Source organism: Mustelus asterias, chromosome 9, assembly GCF_964213995.1.
Source record: "Mustelus asterias chromosome 9, sMusAst1.hap1.1, whole genome shotgun sequence".
Taxonomy (NCBI): domain Eukaryota; kingdom Metazoa; phylum Chordata; class Chondrichthyes; order Carcharhiniformes; family Triakidae; genus Mustelus; species Mustelus asterias.
Window position 1 is genome coordinate 134325109 of NC_135809.1, and position 21860 is coordinate 134346968.

A 21860-nucleotide genomic window follows, 5' to 3' on the forward strand; every position below is an offset into this window, starting at 1 on the left:
CTTTCTATGTTCTATGTTCTATGTTCTACAGCAACACCTTCCTTTGACCCTAACCAGTGGAGAGGTTTCCCCTCGATTCCCATTGACTTCAACTTTGTTTGGGTTCCTTGATGTCACACTGCGTCAGAATGCTGTCTTGATGTTGAGGTCACCCCGTCCATAGGCTCACCTCACCTCTTGGAATTCAGTTTTTTTGTCCATGTTTCAGTCAAAGCTGGAACAAGGGCTGGAATTTGCTGACCTCGCCCCCAGCTGGGATTCTCCAGTCCCGCTGCAGTGAACGGAGATTTGGTTGAGTGCCAAATTCTCTGTTTTTGCTGGCAGCGGGGCATGAATGGCTGGAGAGTTCTGGCTGAGGTCTGGATAGAAATGGTCCTGGCAGATCCCCAAACTGATCATTGATGATATTGACAGCATGGTCGATGACACGGTCTATTGCTTTGCTAATGATTAAATTTTCTTTTTACTCATCTGTGGGACATGGGCATCACTGGCTGGCCAGCATTTATTGCTCATTCCTAGCTGCCCTTGAACTGACTGGCTTGCTTGGCCACTTCAGAGGGCACTTGAGAGTCAACCACATTGCTGTGGGTCTTGAGTCACATGTAGGCCAGACCAGGTAAAGACGGCAGATTTCCTTCCCAAAAGGACATTAGCAAACCACATGGGTTTTTCCGACAAACAGCAACGGTTTCATGAACATGAGTAGATTCTTAATTCTAAATATTTTTTATTAAGTTGGGATTGGGAGAATGGGATTGAGGGGTTGGAATTGGGTAAATGGGATTTGAAGATTGGGATTGGACAGTTGGGATTAGGTAGATGGGATTCAGAGAGTAGAACTGGGTGATTGAGATTCAGAGGTTGGGATTGGATGAATGGGATTGGGATGTTGGGATTGGAGAATGAGATTGGGAGAATGGGATTGGACAGTTGGGATTGGGAGAATGGGATTGGACAGTTGGGATTGGGAGAATGGGATTGGACAGTTGGGATTGGGATAATTGGATTGGGAGAATAGGATTGGGATGTTGGGATTGGACAATTGGGATTGAGGGGTTGGAATTGGGTAAATGGGATTTGAAGATTGGGATTGGACAGTTGGGATTAGGTAGATGGGATTTGGAGGGTAGAATTGGGTGATTGGAATTGGGTGAATGGGATTCAGAGGTTGGGATTGGGTGAATGGAATTGGGATGTTGGGATTGAGAGGTTGGGGCTGAGGGGTTGGGATTGGGAGGATGGGATTGGGTGATTGGGATTGCAGGTTTTTGGATTGGGTGAATGGGATTGGGATTGAGGGGTTGGGATTGGACGAATGGAATTGGGAGGATAGAAGGGCGGCATGGTAGCACAGTGGTTAGCACTGCTGCTTCACAGCTCCAGGGTCCTGGGTTCGATTCCTGGCTCGGGTCACTGTCTGTGTGGAGTTTGCACATTCTCCTCGTGTCTGCGTGGGTTTCCTCCGGGTGCTCCGGTTTCCTCCCACAGTCCAAAGATGTGCGGGTTAGGTTGATTGGCCAGGTTACAAATTGTCCCTGAGATGCGTAGTTAGAGGGATTAGCGGGTAAATATGTGGGGGTAGGGCCTGGGTGGGATTGTGGTCGGTGCAGACTCGATGGGCCAAATGGCCTCCTTCTGCACTGTAGGGTTTCTATGATTTTCTATGATTAAATTCAAATATCTAACATGGCGGGATTCAAACCTGGGTCCCATAGATTAGCTGAGTTTCTGGATTAATAGTCGAGCAATAATACCACAAGGCCATCGCTTCTCCTGTATGATTAAATGTCGGTTACAACACCCAGTGACCCAGTAACATGATGATTCTTCAATGCATTTATTTAATTTGAAACTTGCAACATCTTTCTCAATTGACGTTAACCAGAAACAATCTCAAGATAACCAGAATAATTAGCAGCCTAGTGTGCATCGATTATGAAATTGGAATTGACCAATGTCACTTCCTCCAAAACATGTTGCAACATCCAATGATATTTTAGGGCGTCACATAGTTATTAAGATGTTGTAAGAAATAGAGTGAGCGGTGCCAATGCAACAACTGTGATCAGATTCAGTCATTCTCTAATTTGTGCGTAGTCTGAGGAACATTAACGTTGAACAGAGAACCAGACAAGACGAGAGTGAATGAGGAGTGCCGACTACCAATCCTTATGGACAGAATGAAAGCCATTCTCATCATACTCGCTGCAGGCCAGATTCTCTCCTGCTCCGGCAAGTATTGAAGTGTGCCGTCAATTGATTCGAGCTAAATTATCAAATGTATTCATCCTTAAACCTCTTTGGTTTTTATTCAGGACAAATATGTGGAAATGCTACCACTGTCAAAGACGCACTAAATGCTACACTTCAAAAAGTGAATGACAACTTCACAGTTAATAATCTCTTGGTTGCGACAAACTGTGAAGTACTCGAGGTAAGTGCACCAAATTCAACTCTTCCATTTTTGGCTTTTGCCTAAATCTGGTTGCAGTTTAGTAAGAAGTCTCACAACACCAGGTTAAAGTCCAACAGGTTTATTTGGTAGCAAAAGCCACACAAGCTTTCGGAACAGGCTGTCCCTTCGTCAGGTGGGTGGGAACTCCCAATGGACTTTAACCTGGTGTTGTTAGACTTCTTACTGTGTTTACCCCAGTCCAACGCCGGCATCTCCACATCATGCAGTTTAGTGGCCCAGAGTCCTGCGACGAGTAAATCCCATCATGGTAACTGGGGATCCAATTCAGTTTATCCAATAAATCTTAGGAAAAAATGAGTGAAGCAGTACCACACAAATTACTTTGATTTCCCAGGGACACATCCCTGCCAACCAATGGCAAGTGCAGGTTTGCTGGATGTTATCAATGGAGACACCCACAGCAGCAACAGAGACATCAGGTGATGGGGCTTTCTGCCCCCGCAACACCGCCCCCCCCCCCCGCCCCCCACCTCCCCCCAGGGGTCGATGCACATCTGCATAGTGCTGCTGCACACAAGTCTCTCCCTCTAGGTTCTGTCTAGGCATGTGATAGCGATCAGCAAACAGCTGGTTTGTTGCAAAGTTCATCTGGTCCACGGTGTCTCTTAGGGAAGGGAAACTGTCGTTGTTCTCCTATCTGGCCCCTCTATGACTCCAACCTTGCAGCAATGTGGTTGACTCTTAATTGCCCTCTGCACTGACTGTGCAAGCTGTACTCACTGCTATCAAAGCACTGTACAAAACTGTAAAGCTGGGTGGATGGCCTGGCATTGACATTGGCACTGGAAGTGACAAAGGCACACCTTGTCCAGCCCACTCTGCAAAGTCTTTCTCACCCACACCAAAGGACTTGTGCCAAGATTGAGGGGACAAACAAAAGCCTGATGTAGCCATATTCAAGCAATCATACTTTTCTTTCAACGTCTCTGACTTGTCAATACAGTCTGACCAGAGGTGGCAGTGGAGTGCTGTATATTCAACAGGGAGTGGCCCTGGAAATGCTCAGCATTTTGACTGCGGCCACAATGAAGTCATTAAAGGCATCACATTAAACATGGGTAAATACACTGCTCTTTATCCCTAAACTGCTCTCCCTTGACTGATGAGTCAGTCAGCCTACACGGAGTCATACAGCACAGAAATAGGCCCTTTGGCCCACCATATCTGTGCCGCCCATCAAATACCAATCTGTACTAATCCCATTTACCAGCAAGTGATCCATAACCTTCTATGCCTTGGCAATTTAAGTGCTCCAAGGAACAAAGAACAAAGAAAAGTGCAACACAGGAACAAGCCCTTCGGTCCTCCAAGCCTGTCCTGACCATGATGTCCTAACTAAACAAACAAAAAGACCTTCTGCCCTTGCTTGGTCCATAGCCCTCTATTCTCTCCCTATTCATTTGACCATCCAGATGCCTCTTAAATGTTACTAACATGCCTGCTTCCACCACCTCCTCTGGCAGCGCGTTCCAGGCACCCAATACTCTCTGCGTGAAAAACTTCCCCAGCATATCCAAAGATGTGTGGGTTAGGTTGACTGGCTATGCTAAAATTGACCCGAGTGTCAGGGGATTAGCAGGGTAAATATGTGGGGCTATGGGAATAGGGCCTCGGTGGGATTGTGGTCAATACAGACTCGATGGGCCGAATGGCCTCCTTCTGTACTGCAGGAATTCTATGATTCCATCTCTCTCAAGCTTTCCCCCTCTCACCTTGAACCTGTGCCCCCTTGTAATTGACACTTCCACCCTTGGAAAAAGCCTCTGACTATCCACCCTGTCTGTGCCTCTCATAATTTTGTAGGCCTCTATCAGGTCTCCCCTCAGCCTCCATCTTTCCAGTGAAAACAATCCCAGTTTATTCAACCTCTCCTCGTAGTCAACACCCTTGAGACCAGGCAACATCCTGGTGAACCTTCTTTGTACTCTCTCCAAAGCTTCCACACCCTTCTGGTAGTGCAGTGACCAGAACTGCACGCAATACTCCAAATGCAGCCTAACCAAGGTTTTATACAGCTGCAACATGATTTCCCAACTCTTGTACTCAATACTCCAGCTGATGAAGGCAAGCATGCCATATGCCTTCTTAATCAGCTTGGCCACCTGTGTTGCTACTTTTAGGGAACTGTGGACCTGCACGACCAGATCCCCCTGTCTGTTAATGTTCCTAAGGGTTCTGCTATTTACAGTATGATTCACATCTAAATTTGATCCTCCAAAGTGCATCACCTTACATTTGTCTGGATTAAACTCCATCTGCCATTCCTGTGCCCAAGTCTCCAATCTATCTATATCCTGTTGTATCCTTTGACAATCCTTGGATCTATCAGCAACTCCACCAATCTTCATGTCATCCGCAAGCTTACTAATCAGACCACTAACATTTTCCTCCAGATCATTTATAGATACAACAAACTACAGAGGTCCCAGCACTGATCCCTGCGGAACACCACTAGCTACAGATCACCATTCTGAAAAACACCCTTTCACCACTACTCTCTGTCTTCTATGACCAAGCCAGTCCTGTATCCATCTAGCCAGCCCACTCCTGATTTTAGTTTTTATACTAGTCTGCCATGTGGTACTTTGTCAAATGCCTTACCAAAGTCCATATAAACTACATCCACAGCCCTTCCCTCATCAATTATTTTTGTCACCTCTTCAAAAAACTCAATCAAGTTGGTGAGACATGACCTTCCCCGTACAAAACCGTGCTGCCTGCCACTAACTAGTCCATTTTCCTCCAAATGTGCAGATATCCTGTCCCTCAGTAGCTTCTCCAAAAGCTTCCCCACCACTGACGTCAGGCTCACCGGGCTATAATCTCCTGGATTATCCCTGCTTCCTTTCTAAAACAAGGGAACAACATTGGCTATTCTCCAGTCCTCTGGAGCCTCGCCTGTCGTGAAAGAGGATGTGAAGATATCTGTTAAGAGCCAAGCTCTTTCTCCCTTTGCCCCCCCCCACAGTAACCTGGGATAGATCCTATCCAGCCCCAGGGACTTATCAACCTTAATGAAATTTAGGATACCCAATACTTCCTCCTTCAATGTATTGACATTTTCTGACCCTCCTGACCTCAACATCCGTCATGTCCTTCTCCTTGGTGAATACTGATATAAAGTACTCAGTAAGGATCTCACCCACTTCCTGTGGCTCCACACGCAACTTCCCGCCATTGCCCTTGAGTTGCCCTACTCTATCTCTTTCTCTTAATATATGCATAAAAAATCTTGGGATTCTCCTTGACCCAGTTTGCTAAATACATTTCATTTTTTTTGTTCTTTGTTTGTTCAAAGGTTTTGTTTAAGGTGGTTTGTTTGGTTGGAATATTTCATATATTTGTCAAGGGATGAAGGAGCAGTGCTCCGAAAGCTCGTGATTCCAAATAAACCTGTTGGACTTTATTCTGGTGTTATGAGACTTCTTACTGTGCTTACCCCAGTCCAATACCGGCATCTCCACATTATGAGTATGTTTAAAGCAGAGATTGATAGGTTTCTGATCAACAATAATGGGTTATGGGGATAGTGGGTGTAAAAGACATTGAAATGTCAGATTAGCCATGATTGTACTGATATAAAGTACTCAGTAGGCTGAATGGCCTACTCCTATTGCTATGTTCCTAAATTAGGATTGCTTTCACTGGAGAAGGTTGAGAGTAGATTTAATCAAGATGTCCAAACTCATGAGGGGTCTGTACAGAGTAGATTGGGAGAAACTGTTCCCATTGGTGGAAGGCGCCGGAGTGTGCCGACTAGGGGAATTTCACAGTAACTTCATTGCAGCGTTAATGTAAGACTTACTTGTGACTAATAAATAAACTTTGAAGGATCAAGAACGAGAGGCACAGATTTAATATTACTGGGAAAAAGGAAGAATGGAGATGGGAGTACAAAGCTTTCAATGCTTGAGTGGTTAGAATGTGGAATGCAAGCTACCAGAGAGTGAGGTGAAGGCAAGTTCATTCAAGGCATTCAAAATGGAATTGGTTAACTCTCTGGAATAGCAGAATGTTCAGGGCCACAGGGAGAAGGCATGAAATTGGCAGGAATAGCACAGACACAAAGGGCCAAATGCTCTCCACCTGTGCTTGAGACACTTGACGATTCTATGGGCTGAATTTACAGCTCCCCCGCTGTATTTGAAGGCAGCGGTCTCGTAAAATAAAGTGGGTGTCCTTCCCACCATCTTCCTGCCCACCCCCCAAACTGTCCCTCATACTATGATGGGAGAGGGAGGCATCAGGCAACCAGCACACCCTTGGGCCTATTAAGGGCCTTAGTGGCCAACTCATGTTGCTCTCACGTTCTGACAGCAACTTGACAGGATCGGGGTGATTCTCTGGGTCTGCTAGCCCCTGGTGGGAATCGTGTTGACCCAGAGAATCCAACATCGGGCCAATAACGGGTTTTATGATGAAATGCTAATCTGTAAGTGATTAATGGCCTTTCAGATCAATTCAGTGCCCTCCTGCCAATCTCCCACATCCCTAGCCAGATCCACAACCGGCAGGCTTTGGTGCTAGTCATGACCATCATGGACCTAGCGAGTTGTATTCTGAAGGGGTGGCGGCGGGGGGGGGGGGGGGGGGTGTCAGTGTCAGGGTGGTAGCTGCAGTGCCCATCTGCCCTTTTGCCACTGCTAGGTTGCAGAGGGAGAGTCCCCAAGTATCCTGGGCATTGGGTGGGCCTGCGCTGGGGGCCAGGGGTTGACCACAGGATCCTACCCCCAGAACGGGGGTCTCGACAGCCCCTTACAGCCCTGGGAAACTTGAACATTGCTCTTGGCATGGAGATTTCAAGCAGCTTTCTGATCAAACTCCTCATTCTCGTCTGTGGACTGTGAAAACTTTGAAGTGGCCTGGTCACTTTAATCTCTATGCCTCCTGGACATCTGGTTGGCTTTCTAATCCCTGTAGCACTGCATTCTACTGAAGGGATCCTCTTTCTCTCTCTCAAAATTTACAGTGTGGGAAGACCCCTTTTAAGTCCTGTGACTTGTCAAAGTCACTTTCGCTAGTGATGAGGGGTTTCCTTTCCCTACGGCTGTTCATTCATATCCATTTTGTTTAGCACTGCTTTTATTTCTAGTCTCCGAGCCCTCTTAGAAAGCATAAAACCTTGTAAATCCTGAGAAAACCTTTGAAGTGCTTTGAGTTCATTCAACTCCACAAACTGGTAGCTTTAACAAGCCTTTGGTTGACAGCTTAATGGTTTTTGCTCAGCGGAAACCTGGCTGTTTATTTCTCTTTCCCTTCACGGTTGAATGCATTTGAAGTACCACCCCATTGAGAAAAGAGAAACTGAAAGTACATAGCTGCTTTGAACTTGCCTGCAGCTGTTCTGATTGACAATAAAGCAATTTCAAAGGCAATTTCAAAGCAGGTACATTTTTAAAGGGGTTGACCTCTGAACCGCTGGTCAGGTCACCGTGTCTCGCACAATGCATAAATTTACATTGCTCAGGTGCGGGAATCCCACCTGGAAGGCACCGCTAACACCAGTGGGAAACACTCCCATTTTCCTGCTGCATTAAAGTCCCATTGAGAGATTCACGGCCGGAATCTACTGTTATATTATTGAAATTCCTGTGTTAGCCAATCACATTTTGTCCAAAAATCTTGAACTCTCACTGTGTCATAGCACCATTGAGTGGAGGTTAATACCCTCCCCCTCAGTGGAATGTTTGGCGAGAGGGAAAACTTAATTAGCCAGGAGTGTGAAGGGGTGGTTGGGGATATCACTGTCTACCCAGGCACGAAGACCTATGGACAGCTTTCACGCTCTATTGCTAATTGAGGCTCTTAAGTGGGCAGTTAATGCCTACGGGACTCAAGCCACTGCTACTGGTATCAACCCAGCAGCAAGCAGAGGGCTCATCCTGTGGGGAGCATGACAAGCAAACATGCTTGTGGGTTCTGGGATGGGTTCCCCTGTTGCTGTGCCGGGCGATTGTGGGATTCAGCAAGGGGAAGGGGGTTGAGGGAATGAGGTAACACTGAGAGAACCACCCCGACCACCCCATGCACCCTCTTCCCCACCACTACCACCCCATGCACCCTCCTCCCCCCACCCCCACCACCCCATGCACCCTAACCCCCCACCCCCACCACCCCATGCACCCTCCCCCCCCACCTCTACCATCCCATGCACTCTCCCCCCCACCCCCCGCACCTCCACCACCCCATGCTTGCTGCATTATAGGAGTGCTATATTGTGCGATATTTTTGTCTGATATTGTTTCATTATATTTACATGTTTTATCTCAAGCACCCATCGTTAAGTTTAAAGCTATCCCTTTTGTTAGAATACTGATTTGGGGGAACGTGTTCACAACGTGGTTTTAGAAATCATTGTCCAGGAAACCACATGTCTCAAAGATTCTGCAGCGGATCCGTCAGATTGTTCACTGAAAACCTCTCCAGATGCGGTGAGTATTACAAAGTTGGATGTTTGCTGCACTCAGTTGCGATTAATCTTCACTCTGACGGTAAAATGACCTAATGAGCTACCATTGGACTATTTAATCCTCTATCGGCTGATATTTCTCACTGGAAACCAGTGGAAACAGAATTACAGGGATCATTTTGCGAGGTTGAAGCCGTCAACATAGAAACTCAGTCAGCACAAGCTTGGATCGGAGACAGGGCAATTATACTTTAACTACATCACTTGGGGATTTGGTAGCATAGTGGTCACATCACCCGACTAATAATCCAGTAGCCTAGTCTGGGGCCCTGGGTTTGAATTTAGAATGTTTCCAATGGTGTGGGAGTCCAGAACTAGGGGTCATAGTTTGAGGATAAGGGGTAAACCTTTTAGAACTGAGGTGAGGAGAAATTTCTTCACCCAGAGAGTGGTGAATGTGTGGAATTCACTACCACAGAATGTAGTTGAGGCCAAAACGTTGTGTGATTTCAAGATGGAATTAGATATAGCTCTTGGGGCTAAAGGGATCAAGGGATATGGGGGAAAGGGGATCAAGATATTGAATTTGATGATCAGCCATGATCAAAATGAATGGCGGAGCAGGCTCGAAGGGCCGAATGGCCTACTCTTGCTTCTATTTTATTTGTGTCTAAGTTTCTATGAATCCCACCACATCAGTTTAAAAAATCTGGAATTAAAAATTGAATCTTGATATCAGTGACAATTGCCGTAAAACCCCATCTGGTTCACGAGTCTTCATTAGGGAGTGGAATCTGCCATCTTTACCTGATCTGACCGACAGACCCACAACAATGTGGTTGACTCTTAAATTCCCCTCAAACTGCTCCTTTTGGAGCCCCTTTCCCTTTTACTGCCTTGTCTCTTCCAGAATGGAGCTTTGCCCTGCGGCACAGTGAAAAGCAGCATCAAAAGGTTAGAAAGCAAACAAAAGAAATGAAACCAGCAAACCCAGCCATGTCAACTCTGCAAAATCCTCCTTATGAACATCTGGGGGCTCGCGCCAAAATTGGGAGACTTGTCCCACAAACTCGTCAAGAAATAGCCTCAATAAGGGGGAAATCAAGAAGCGGGAAAAACCTACTTCCTGGGTGTGATTTTAACGTCTCACTCACCCCGAAACCATAAAATCCTGCTCAAAGTCAGCGGACCTTTTCATGTTCTGCCCTTTGCCCGCTCCGATTCCCGTGGCGGGCAGGGTGATAAAATTCCACACATGTTATTATCACCCAATACACCTCACAGATGCATCCATCCAGGACAGTGTTGGTAGGAGTGCTGACCTCACAGTGCTTGTAGAGACAAAGCCTGGTGCTCGCACTGAGGATACCTTCTATTGCACTGTCTGGCACTATCACCATGATAAGCAGGATAGATTTTGTACAGATGTAGCAACTCAGAACTGGCATTGTGGGCCATCATCAGCAGCAGAATTGTACTCAGGCACAATCTGTAACTTCATGGCCTGGCATATCCTCCACTCTACCATTACCACCAAGCCAGGAGATCCACCCAGGTTCAATGAAGAGTGCAGGAGAGCAGGTCAGGAGCAGCACCAGATATACCTAAAAGTGAAGTGTCAATCTGGTGAACCTACAACATAGGACTAATTGCATGCCAAACTGCATCAACAGCAGATGATAGACAGAGCTAAGCGATCCCACAAAAAGGATCAGATCTGAGATCTGATGTCCTGCCAAATCCAGCCATGAAAGATAGTGACAATTACTCAACTAACTGGAAGACAGGGCTCCACAAATCCCAGAACATCTGTGCAAAATATAAGGTTGAAGAATTTGCTGTAATTAAGTGCCATGTGGATGATCCCACCCTCTGACCCTCCCTCTCTCCCTGGTCCTCCAGGTCTAATATTTTTTCTCTCTCAGCCACATCACCCATTAAAAATGGGCAGAATTTTCCCAGCCCTATTGAGGCTGGAGTAAAGGCAGAGGAAGGGGATGGGGTGGATTTATATACCAATTCTACTTTTGATCTCGAGAGTCCATGTAGACCAATGCTAAGTTACAATATATTTAAAGACACACAAAGCAGATTTTAAATAATATAGGGGCACGAAGGTGCACTCATATTTATCCGTCTCTCCCATTTATTCTGTTACTATGGCTGCATGGTCCACCCATGTTCTTTAATCACGTTTGTACCATAACAGGTTTACCTAACATTCAATTATATTTATTTATTAGTGTCACAAGTAAGCTTACATTAACACTGCAAGTAAGTTACTGTGAAAATCTCCTAGTCGCCACGCTCCGGCATCTGTTTGGGTACACTGGGAGAGAATTTAGCATGGCCAATGTACCTAACCAACATGTCTTTCGGACTGTGGGATGAAACCAGAGCATCCGGAGGAAACCCACGCAGACACGGGGAATCGAACCTGGGTCCCTGGTGCTATAATCTTAATGTATAGATGAAGGAGTTTCACTTTTCTTCAGTTCCTCATCCTTGCTGAAGCAGCCCTGTTCAGCAGAACTGAGAACAATTGTAACTCATTGTCCGCTGCTCCAACAATCACCTATTGAGATACATGAGTAGTATTAACCCATGTTGCCACAAGCAGCTTGCAAAATCTATTGCACAATAGCACATTAATATGAAATGCAACATTCACCCTGGCAATAAAACTAAGTCCTGCGTTAGTGAAACTCTTAGGGGGCCCTCTTACCAAAAATAATTCTCAGTGCCGAACGAGCATGAAAACAGGAGAGTTTCAGGTCCGTTTTTTTGGCAAGAGAAAAATTTTTTAAATCGTATCATACTTGGAAAAAGAAAATGAGGCAACGTGTGATTCTCGCCAGTAGGGGGAGTGGATGAAATTTATTCACGCCAGGAAGCAGGTTGCTGACTGCTCGAGGGCACCATTGCACATGCGCCCTGATCTCCCACTGCACTATGAACATGGTGTATTGGAAGATAGTCACTCCCTCTGACCCCCTACCTCTCCCAGATTGATTGCCCCTCCACGATTGTGCCCCCCTTGGCCAATCACAGCCCCTGTTCCCCCTCCCACTCTCCCCCCAGGTCATGGGGCTAATTACGCCAGCAATTCAGTGCCGGTATCCTCGCGATAAATCGGGGGAGATGCTGTTTTTCGCCTCTCTCGCGATCTTACCGATTCCACATGCTGGTCAGTAAGGCCGCCCCCTTAATGTTTACTGTATCCGGGCCATCAGCATGTTACTATTACTGCAATATTCCACTGATATTGTCCTCTCAATATTAGAAAATCTGCTGTGTTGTAATACACTGTTACTGAAGTAGCATCTTCTGTATCTTTAGAGAATTGCAAACTGTACGAGCCAGGTCCTTTTATCCTTTCGCATGGCTCCGGTTATTAAACTGGAATGCAGAAACATAACCCTGACAACACCCACCGTGCCTGTAACCAGTGAATCAACAATGACTTCTCCAACATCAACAGCAATGAAAATTCCAGCAGCAACATCACTGTGGACATGGTCTATTATGATGGCTTTCTATAAAGTAAGATTATGAATTTATATTTTTTAATAAAATTTTGATCTTGTATATCTGTAGGTGATCACCTCTTAGATACCACCTTTCAAAGTTGAAAGGTCCAGGTTTACCTCACATTCAATTCTATTTATTTATTAGTGTCACAAGAAGACTCACATTCACACTGCAATGAAGTTACTGTGAAAATCCCCTAGTTGTCACACTCCGACGCCTGTTCGGGTACACTGAGGGAGAATTTAGCATGGCCAATGCACCTGATCAGCATGTCTTTTGGACTGTGGAATGAAACCGGAGCACCCGGAGGAAACCCACATAGACACGGGGAGAACGTGCAGAATCTGCAGACAGTGACCCAAGCCGGGAATTGAACCCGGGTCCCTGGCGCTGTGAGGCAGCAATGCTAACCACTCATTCAGTAGGATCACATTCTCTTTCTGAATTAAATGACTCATTATGTCTCAGTAATCAAAACGGCCTAGTCTGATCATATAAATGTGACTTAAGCATCAACTCTTCTGATTTGTACTATGCTGTCCTAGTTACATAGTTCAGAATTTCATCTGTTCTTTGATCCTTGCCCTGTAAGGATTAAAAATGTTCAGGAATCCTCTTTATCTCGATAAGGACACACAATCGCTGTTGTATCAGTATATCAGGGAGGTGATGGCATAGTGATATCCTCACTGGACTAGGAACCCAGCAGGAAACTGAGGATCAGCCCTGTGGAATCTACTTGTCAATAACCTCCAGAACGCTTTTATTATTTATTAAAAAGACTATTGTCCTGGATATAGTCTGTGGAAATCATTGAGTACCATGAAATGTCACATCCAAACATAAGAGTTATGAGCGGATGTAGGCCATTTGTCCCCTCGAACCTGCTCTATCATTCAATAAGATCATGTATGATCTGACTGTGGCCTCAACTCTAATCTTTAGTAACCTTTGACTTCCTTCTTAGTCAAGAATCTATCTATCTCGGCTTTAAAAACATTCCATGACCCTTCCTCCACCACTCTCCGGGGAACAGAGCGCTACAAACTCACGACCATCTGGGAGAAAAACTTCTGCTCATCTCCATCTTAAATGGGAGACCCCTTATTTTTAAACTGTGTCCTCTTCTTTTAGTCTCTCCTACGAGGAGGAAACACCCTTTCAGCATCCACTGTGTTAGGTCACCTGAGGATCTTACATGTTTCAATAAGATCAACTCTCATTCTTCTAATCTCCAATGGATATAGGCCGGCCTGTCCAACCTTTCCTCAAGATTCATCCTTGCAATTGGCTGAGACAACTGCTCTGAACTGCTCCCATTGCATTTAAATCCTTTCTTATATAAGGAGACCAAAACTGTGCTTAGCACTCCAGATGTGAGCTTACTAACATCCAACTAGAACAAAACATCCCCACTTTTATATTCCATCCCCTTGCAATGAATGACAACATTCCATTTGTCTTCCTAATCACTTGTTGTACCAGCGTACTATCTGTCCCTGATTCATGTACCAAGACACCCAGATCCCTCTGGATCTCACAGTTCTGCAATCTTTCTCCATGGTGGCACAGTTGTTAGCATTGCTGCTTCACAGCACCAGGGGCCCGGGTTCAATTCTGTCCTTGCGCCACTGTCTGTGTGGAGTTTGCACATTCTCCTCGTATCTGCGTGGGTTTCCTCCGGGTGCTCCGGTCTCCCCCCCCCGACAGACCAAACATGTGTGGGTTAGGTTGGTTGGACATGCTAAATTGACTCTCAGAAGGGCCCTATTTTACCATTGCATTGCGCCCGTTTTCGGGTGCGAAAACGTGGTAAAGTCGGGTGTGAGGCCATTAATGTGATCCGCGCCTGCGTCTGCGCAGATGGCCACTTTACCGAAACCCAGGAATGGCGGTGATCCGATTCCCGCCCGAAATGGGCACAACGGCGATTTAAATGCATTTGCATGTATTTCAATTGAATTAATGAACTGCCCGCCCAACTTTATCAACATTTCCCCCTTTACCACCGTGTTCGCCGATCTGGAATCATACTGAAATGAACCTGCTAAATAAAAGTCTGAATCGGGCACTCCAGCTGCTGAAGAGGCGAGTTCAGAGCTTCCAACGGCTCTCTGACTCAGATCAGTGGTGGAGGGGGAGGGAGACGGGTCAGAACATTCTCTGGTTGCGGTTGGGGGGGGGGGGGGGGCGGGGGGAGGCGGGTCAGAACATTCTCTGGGGGCGGTGGGGAGTGAGGCCAGATCATTCTCTTGGTTGAGGGGGCGGGAGTGAGGCCAGATCGTTGTCTGGTTGCGGGGGGGAGAGGGCCGATCGTTGTCTGGTTGCGGGGGGGAGAGGGCCGATCGTTGTCTGGTTGCGGGGGGGAGAGGGCCGATCGTTGTCTGGTGGCGGGGGGCAGGGGCGATCATTGTCTGGTGGGGGGGGGGGGGGAGGGAGGCGGGCCAGATCATTCTCTTGGGGGGGGGTGGGGAGTGAGGCCAGATCATTCTCTGGGAGGGGGGAGAGTGAGGCCAGGTCATTCTCTGGGGGTGGTGGTGGGAAGAGGGAGGTGGGTAAGATGTATCTCTGGTGGGGGTGGAGGGAGGCCTGATCACTCACTGATGTGGGGGGGCAAATGGATCTCTGGTGGGGGGGGGGCAGGGAGGGTCCACTGCCTCTGTGCGGGCGATTGGTGGGGGTAAAGGGGCATGGGGTCGCGATCAGTCTGGGTAGCGGGGGTGTGGGTGGATAAGGGGGACAGTGATGTCTGTGGGGGCCATCACTCCCGCTTTTCGATCCCGGGCCGCTTTCTCCGCTTTCTGTGGCCCGGGAACGATCTGACACAGGCGCGCTTTTTCAAATGTTTTTCTAACTGCGCATCCGCAGTTCAGAGCTCCGATTGTTTCGGCCGCGCTAAGCCCCACCCACAGCGCGATTCAGACCCGTGATTTTTTTTTCAGGCTAAATGCTAATGGGGGCGCCTGAGAGCAGGTTTCCAAGTCGAATCTGAATTGCACCCAGATTCAGCACTTAGAATGAAAATGGTAAAATCAGACCCTAATTAGTGTCAGTCAGATTAGCAGGGTAAATATGTGGGGCTACGTAGATAAGGCCTGTGTGGGATTATTGTTGGTGCAGGTTTGATGGGCCGATCGGCTCCTACTGCACTGCAGGGATCCTATGATTTACATTTGATGTTGCATTTCTGTTCTCCCTTCTAAAATATTCCCACACTATACTCCATCTACCAAATTTATGCCACTCAGCCGATCTATATCCCTTTGCCGACTCCTGGGCTGGAATTTTATTGTCCCGCCTGCCATGGGAATCAGAGTGAGCGAGGGGCGGACCATGGCAAGGTCTGCTGACCTCGGGCGGGATTTTACGGTTTTGGGATATGTGAGGCTGGAGAATCCTGCCCTAATGTCCTCTTCACAACTGACTTTCTTTCCTAGCTTTTTATCATCAGCAGATTTAACACTAATACCTTCAGTCCCTTCATCAAAGTCATTGATATAAATTGAGGCCCCAGCACTGATCCTGTGGTACTCCGCATGTCACATCTTGCCAATCTGAAAGTGGCCGGTTCATCCCTAATCTCTATTTCATTTGACGTAACCAATCCTCTATCTGTGCTAATATGTTGTCCTTTACATGAGGTCCGTGTTCCTAGACTTTACCCTTTTTGGATGACTTGGTAAATATTTGCCCGTGAGAATGAAGTCAGTTCTCCCAATTACTCTTAAACTCCTCTTCACTCACACAGCCATGTGTGAACAGAGGTAAAACAATTCACACAGCTCAGCTTGGTTACCGCGGTTACAGCTAGTGACACTTCCAGACAGTGCCACCATAAATATCCCACAGGAAACATACATCCTGTCTAACATCTGCCCCTTTCCATGCATGTATCCAAATCAGCAGAGAATTCTCTACACACTCACTGGCTGAATAACGGTCATAGAAAGTTGCTTAACCAATATTCAGCTGAAAGTACTGGAAATTCACAGTGAATTTATTTTGCTGATTAAATTGCAGTCTTTCGGAGGACATTGAGGACTGGATGGAGATGTCAAGGCAGAGGAAGGTGGTAAATGAGAAGAAAATTGCTTATGGCATAATCTGTTTAATTTTAAATCGTTATGTTTTACATTTAATTATAAGTAGTTCACTTTTAATTGCCAGATTCTCATACTACAGCTTATTATACTCTGGCTCATATCAGTTGTTCAGTAATGTGCCAATGAACTAAATCATGTGGAGCATTCCACGCTGGACGCCAATGTCAGGACAGATAATAAACATAACATTGAATTACTGCTTCACACACTTTCTATCAGCTCTCTTAAACAAAATGATAAGGGACTCATGCACATTATATCGATTGTGCGGGATGTAATACTGTTAGCAATCTGGTTTGAAAGCTGTGCTTTGTCTCGAACTAAATTAAACTCCAATTACCACAAACATTTTTGTTATTTCACTTCTTGCAATGTCATTTATCACATTGGCTAAAAGTTAAAGATCGAAGGAGAGGCGGTAAAAGCGGCAGGAAAACAGCAATACCAAATACTCCATATTTCTCTCCGTCTGGAGCAGGATTTTACCAACTGGGCGGAATGGCTTGACGTCAGTGGAAATGTGAGTCACTGCCACACAGGGGCGGCTGGTAGGACCTCCCCCTGAATTATACTGGTGCCAACCACTTTAAGGGGCTTCCGCCCTCAAGAGCTGCCAGTCCAATCAGAGGCCAGAATCGTAGGTGACTCTGGTGGAGGCCATTTCACCAGCTCCCCGCTGGACGCCACGGCCTCCATGTGTCTCCAAGCGCTGGATCTCTGGTGCCGTCAGATAAGCGCCAAACATCGGAGGGGAGCTGAATAATTTATGTTAATGCTAATTTGAATACTGTTTAAGTCCCACTAGTGGGCTCGGGACTGAAGTCTCTGGGCCTGCCAGCCTCACCCCCCATTCTCCCCTCCCCGCTGGCCAGGAGTGGTTCAATCCAGCGGGTTGGGTAAAGCTTCCCACTTGTGGGGAGCTGGCGGTCCAACCCCGCTGGAGCGAAGAGGAGGCCATTGAGGACCCCCAGAGGGTCGGGCACGGGGGGGGGGGGGAGCGGTGGTGCTCCCTGGGCATTGTCACCTTGGCAGTGCCACGTTGGGTCCCCTGGCACTGCCCAAGGGGAAGAGTGCTAAAGCCCAGGGGGCACCTTGACACTGCCCACCAAGCAGTTAATGGGGGCGGGGCCTGGGGGGAGATCGGTGAGGGTGGGCAGTCCTGCTGCCACTCTGCAATTGGGCTGAATGACAGATGGAGGGAGGCCAGCGATCGGGGCTGGACATTGGTCTGAGGGCGGGGGGGGGGGGGGGGGGGGGGGGGGGGAGGGGGGTTGGGGGGGTGGGGAGGGGTGAGGGGTGGAGGGCGGGAGCGGGGTCAGCTTGCTGGAGGGTCAGTGGCGGGGCTGCAGGGGGTCGGGACTGTGGGGGGCTGAGTCAGGGCTGCTAGTGAGGGAGGGAATCAGGAGATCGGGGCTGTGGGGGCAGGGATATTGAGATGGGCTGGGGGTTGGGTGGTTTGTGGCTCGGCCTGGCACGTCCAGGATGCCAGTGATCGGACCATGGGGGCATCGGAGGAGCAGCAATGAGGCGTCGTGCGGCTGGACAGTGATGAGCTGGCCAGCGATGCAGCGGCCGGCAGTGCGGGACCATTGCGCATGCTCCAATCTCGGCGCTGACAGATCGGCGCTTGTCAGTGGCCCGCTCAGCGCTGTGCTGCCAGCCTCTGCAGCGGGATTAGGCCTTGCCACAGCTTTTCCGTGTGAATCATGCTTGTGCGCTCTGCAGTGCACAGAGTGTGGGAGATTCATTTTAAAAATCCTGCTGGAAAAAAACAGCCGGATTTACTCCAGTTTTTACACGAATTCAACACTTAGAATGTTTTTGTGAGAATTGCCCCCACCCATGGCCTAAATACCTGGCATCGCACCGGCATTGAAAATCAGCTCCCACATTAAACATTTGTGTGGTTGGCAGAATGGTTTTTTTCATTTGACGGCTGCGACCTGTTCGTGGTGAATATCACTTGTGTTGCTTTTATGTACAATCAGAATAAAGCGGCTAGTTTCACTTGTTACTCACATTTTTGAGGCACTTTCCAGGATAAACTGAGGTAGTCAGGACATTTTCCAGGACCAAGTGTGTTGGGTTTAGACCCCTTCATGGTTTTGCATGAGATACAGCATGGAATGGGTAGCCATTAGCCTGCAGGATAGATTTGATGCATCCTAATTAAAGTATCAAGCTTGCATTGTAAGGGGTGAGTTAATAGACTTAGTAAAAGTGGAATAGATCTAACATCTGCATTCGAGTAAAATCACTTGCTGGTCAAATGCTTGAACCTCAAGGATCTAATATCAGCGGAACTTACCAACAAGGTTGTTCCTTTTTTGAAAAACAGACAATTTTCTAACCAGAAGGTTACAAACAAGCTTTTGGGTGAAGTTTTAATAATAAACCTGTGGAGGCAGGACCGGAATTTTAAAACATTCTTCTGTGTACTGACTTACTGTGTAAGCAGTCTGCACCGTGACTTGGGAGACAGAGTGGTTTTCGAATGCCCTTCCTGTGAGTTGTGTTTGAGTTGCGAGAACTGTAACAGAGGAGGGAGCTCCTCCAGTGGTTTCTCATTCCCTCCAAGGCCAGGATTCTCCAACCCCACCTGTGGCTGGGATTCTCCAGTCCCGCTGCATTGAGCGGAGCTTTGGCTGAGTGCCGAATTCTCCGTTCTCGCTGGCAGCAGTAGTGGGACCAGAGAATCTTGGCCCATGTTTGAGTGATGATTAAAGCATTGTAAGCTGTTCCTGGAAATCCTGCAGTTAGTTGGAAGAAGTCCACTACAACAGTTAAAAACTGACTCGGGACACATTGACGAGTTTGCTGATGAGGCCAATCTTATAGTGCATGGAGTTGTCGGAATCTCGATGCGTATAATGACCAGTGAAGGTAGGTTTGCAGTAGACAGTGGTAAAGAACCCTCTGACAGGTTTTACAGCTAGCACATCAACCATGATCAAAATGAATGGCGGAGCAGACTCAAAGGGCTGAATGGCCTACTCCTGTTTCTAGTTTCTATCAAGGAAAGGGAGTTCATTTGACTGCTCCATTTCAAAGGTGAATTTGAGTGCAGGACGTTACCCACTAAAACACACGAAGGAAATGATTGCATGCAGCTGCAGATTCAAATATAGTGAATGCATCATCCATGTATCAGAAATATGTAAGGGGTGAGAGGTTATTCCATTGAAGATGTGATACACATGAGAACATAGGAAATAGAACAGTACAGCACAAGAACAGGCTCTCCAGCCCATGATGTTGTGCCGAACATGACACCAAATTAAACTAATCCTTTCTGCCTTCCCTTGGTCCATATTCCTCTATTCCTTGCATATTCATGTACTAGGAATAAAAACTGACATCGCTGTTTATCAGAGTTGGGCCTGGAGGTGACCACATGGAAAAACCAACTATTAGAGCATACACAATGTCATTAAAACTGAATTCAACTGCACGAGTTGCCAAGTTCATGAAATATTGATCCACGCAATGGCGATGGGTCTAGATTGTCATGATGTTGTGCTGTGGTGACAATGTCTATGGCTTCTGCGAATGGTACTTTCGTGAACAAGCTGGCAATATCGAACAAATGATGTGGAGGTGCTGGCGTTGGACTGGGGTAAACACATCTTACCTGACTTACCTGATGAAGGAGCAGCGCTCCGAAAGCTAGTGACTTGTGCTACCAAATAAAGCTGTTGGACTTTAACCTGGTGTTGTGAGACTTCTTACAATATCAAACAAACACATGGGCATGGCATGACTGCTGATATACAGTCATGTATTGTCTTTGCAAAGGTAAAAGAATCCTTCACCATGTATGTGAGAAACTTGCTCAACCATTTGACCAATTCGTGTCATGTCAAACCAGTCATGGATAAGATACTGTGTAAAGGGACATTACTTTTGTGTGTCTTGGACAGCACATACATGAGAGGATGCAGGGAACCATGAGGATGAATCTTATCATATAAACCATCAGGCAGCTTGTTACTCTTACACAAGTCCAATAAACATTTTTGTAACATGCTTTTCAGCAGGACTGTGCGGTCATGTTTGACGGAATGCCAGTGAATGTGAATTTGGACCCATCATTAAGAACAGTGAGCATTTTGCTGATGTGAGTGCACTTGTTAAGGATGGCTATTCTGGTCCCTTTGTTGGGTTTACAGATGCAAATACCTGGGTTGACCTTGGGACATTGTAGCACTACTCGACGTTCACTCTGCATGTGAAAATCGGTCTATTGTTGTGTATCCTGCAACATGCATGAGCTGGAATCAGCCAGGACTGCGTTCAATGATGTTGAGTCTTCATTGGATGTCAGATTGTGATGGGGTAGCTGGGAACAGAGGAATTCAGACTCAGCAAATACCTTTTTCCGTTTAATGTTTGAAGCCATGTGCAAGAACAAATTCCTTGCTTTCAGAGAGTACATGCCAAAGAGTACATGCCAGGAAGATTTTCTACATATTTGGTGGTGCCATTAATTGCATTGCCAAACTGCTTCCTCTTAAGTGTGTTTACAGTGTGGGCATGTTTTAAGTGGGCACTGCTTCTGGTCATCCATTGGGGCAGTATATCAACAAATGGATCCAATTGCAAAATGAGGGAAATTTGCACACCTCAGACCCAGCACCGTGTAGCACATGGCATAAATGAATAAATCTATTACCAACCTGTCCAATCTCATCTTCAATAAATACTCGCTCGATTGTGAGATTGTGTCTCATTTTAGCATAATCAATACACGTGGGAATGGACACAGGCACAGTCTTGGATCTAACACACTCTTGGAGAAATTCAATTGATAGCTTACATGTTCTTAACTTGACAGACTCCACTCGCCCACCAATCAGCATCCTCTTCTCATGCAGCACAATTTAATCTTCCCTTTGAAATTTGGTATTCTTGCGCATCTGTCCTGATGAGTGCAAGAAGAAAAACTTCAACAGCACGTCTATTTACTCAGCTATATTCAAGACTATTGTTCGGCAGTTATTAGTTGTTGAGGAACAAATACGTATAGTTCTTACAGTAATGCACAATGACTTTGTTTTTAGGGATTTCATTTGCTTAGATCATCAGCTTTGTGATGAGCTACAGTGTGCGAGAGGCAATTGTATTGCTTACACAATTACACCAATAGCTATATTAAATACATAAATTAAACTAGTCATTGGAACTCGGAATTAAGAGACTCATCATCAAACTGACCTTGAAGCTCAAGGAAATCTTTTCATCAGATTAGTTAAAGAGAGTGTTCCAGAAAATTGGAAAATTGGAGCATCGCAATGAAGCAAACAAGGAGAGAAAATAATTGATCTACAAGTTGCACAAT

At 46.6% G+C, this 21860-nt stretch overlaps 1 protein-coding gene across 1 annotated transcript; it reads left to right on the forward strand.

Annotated features, from left to right (window-relative positions):
- The first annotated feature begins 2013 nt into the window (after positions 1-2013).
- LOC144499209 (secreted phosphoprotein 24-like) lies at positions 2014-16866 on the forward strand. The gene is made up of 5 exons (XM_078221326.1): positions 2014-2235; positions 2319-2437; positions 8788-8910; positions 12228-12431; positions 16440-16866. Exons 1-5 carry the CDS (start codon positions 2175-2177, stop codon positions 16455-16457), a joined length of 525 nt encoding a protein of 174 aa, XP_078077452.1. The 5' UTR covers positions 2014-2174; the 3' UTR covers positions 16458-16866.
- Positions 16867-21860: the final 4994 nt, after the last annotated feature.

What these genes read in the sequence shown, in the direction of transcription:
- LOC144499209 (XM_078221326.1), top strand. Translation starts at nt 2,175, where the DNA reads ATGGACAGAATGAAAGCCATTCTCATCATACTCGCTGCAGGCCAGATT. An exon ending in CAAACTGTGAAGTACTCGAG is followed by an intron (nt 2,438 to 8,787) that starts GTAAGTGCACCA and finishes CCCTTTTGTTAG; the next exon opens with AATACTGATTTGGGGGAACG. An exon ending in TGAAAACCTCTCCAGATGCG is followed by an intron (nt 8,911 to 12,227) that starts GTGAGTATTACA and finishes CTGTATCTTTAG; the next exon opens with AGAATTGCAAACTGTACGAG.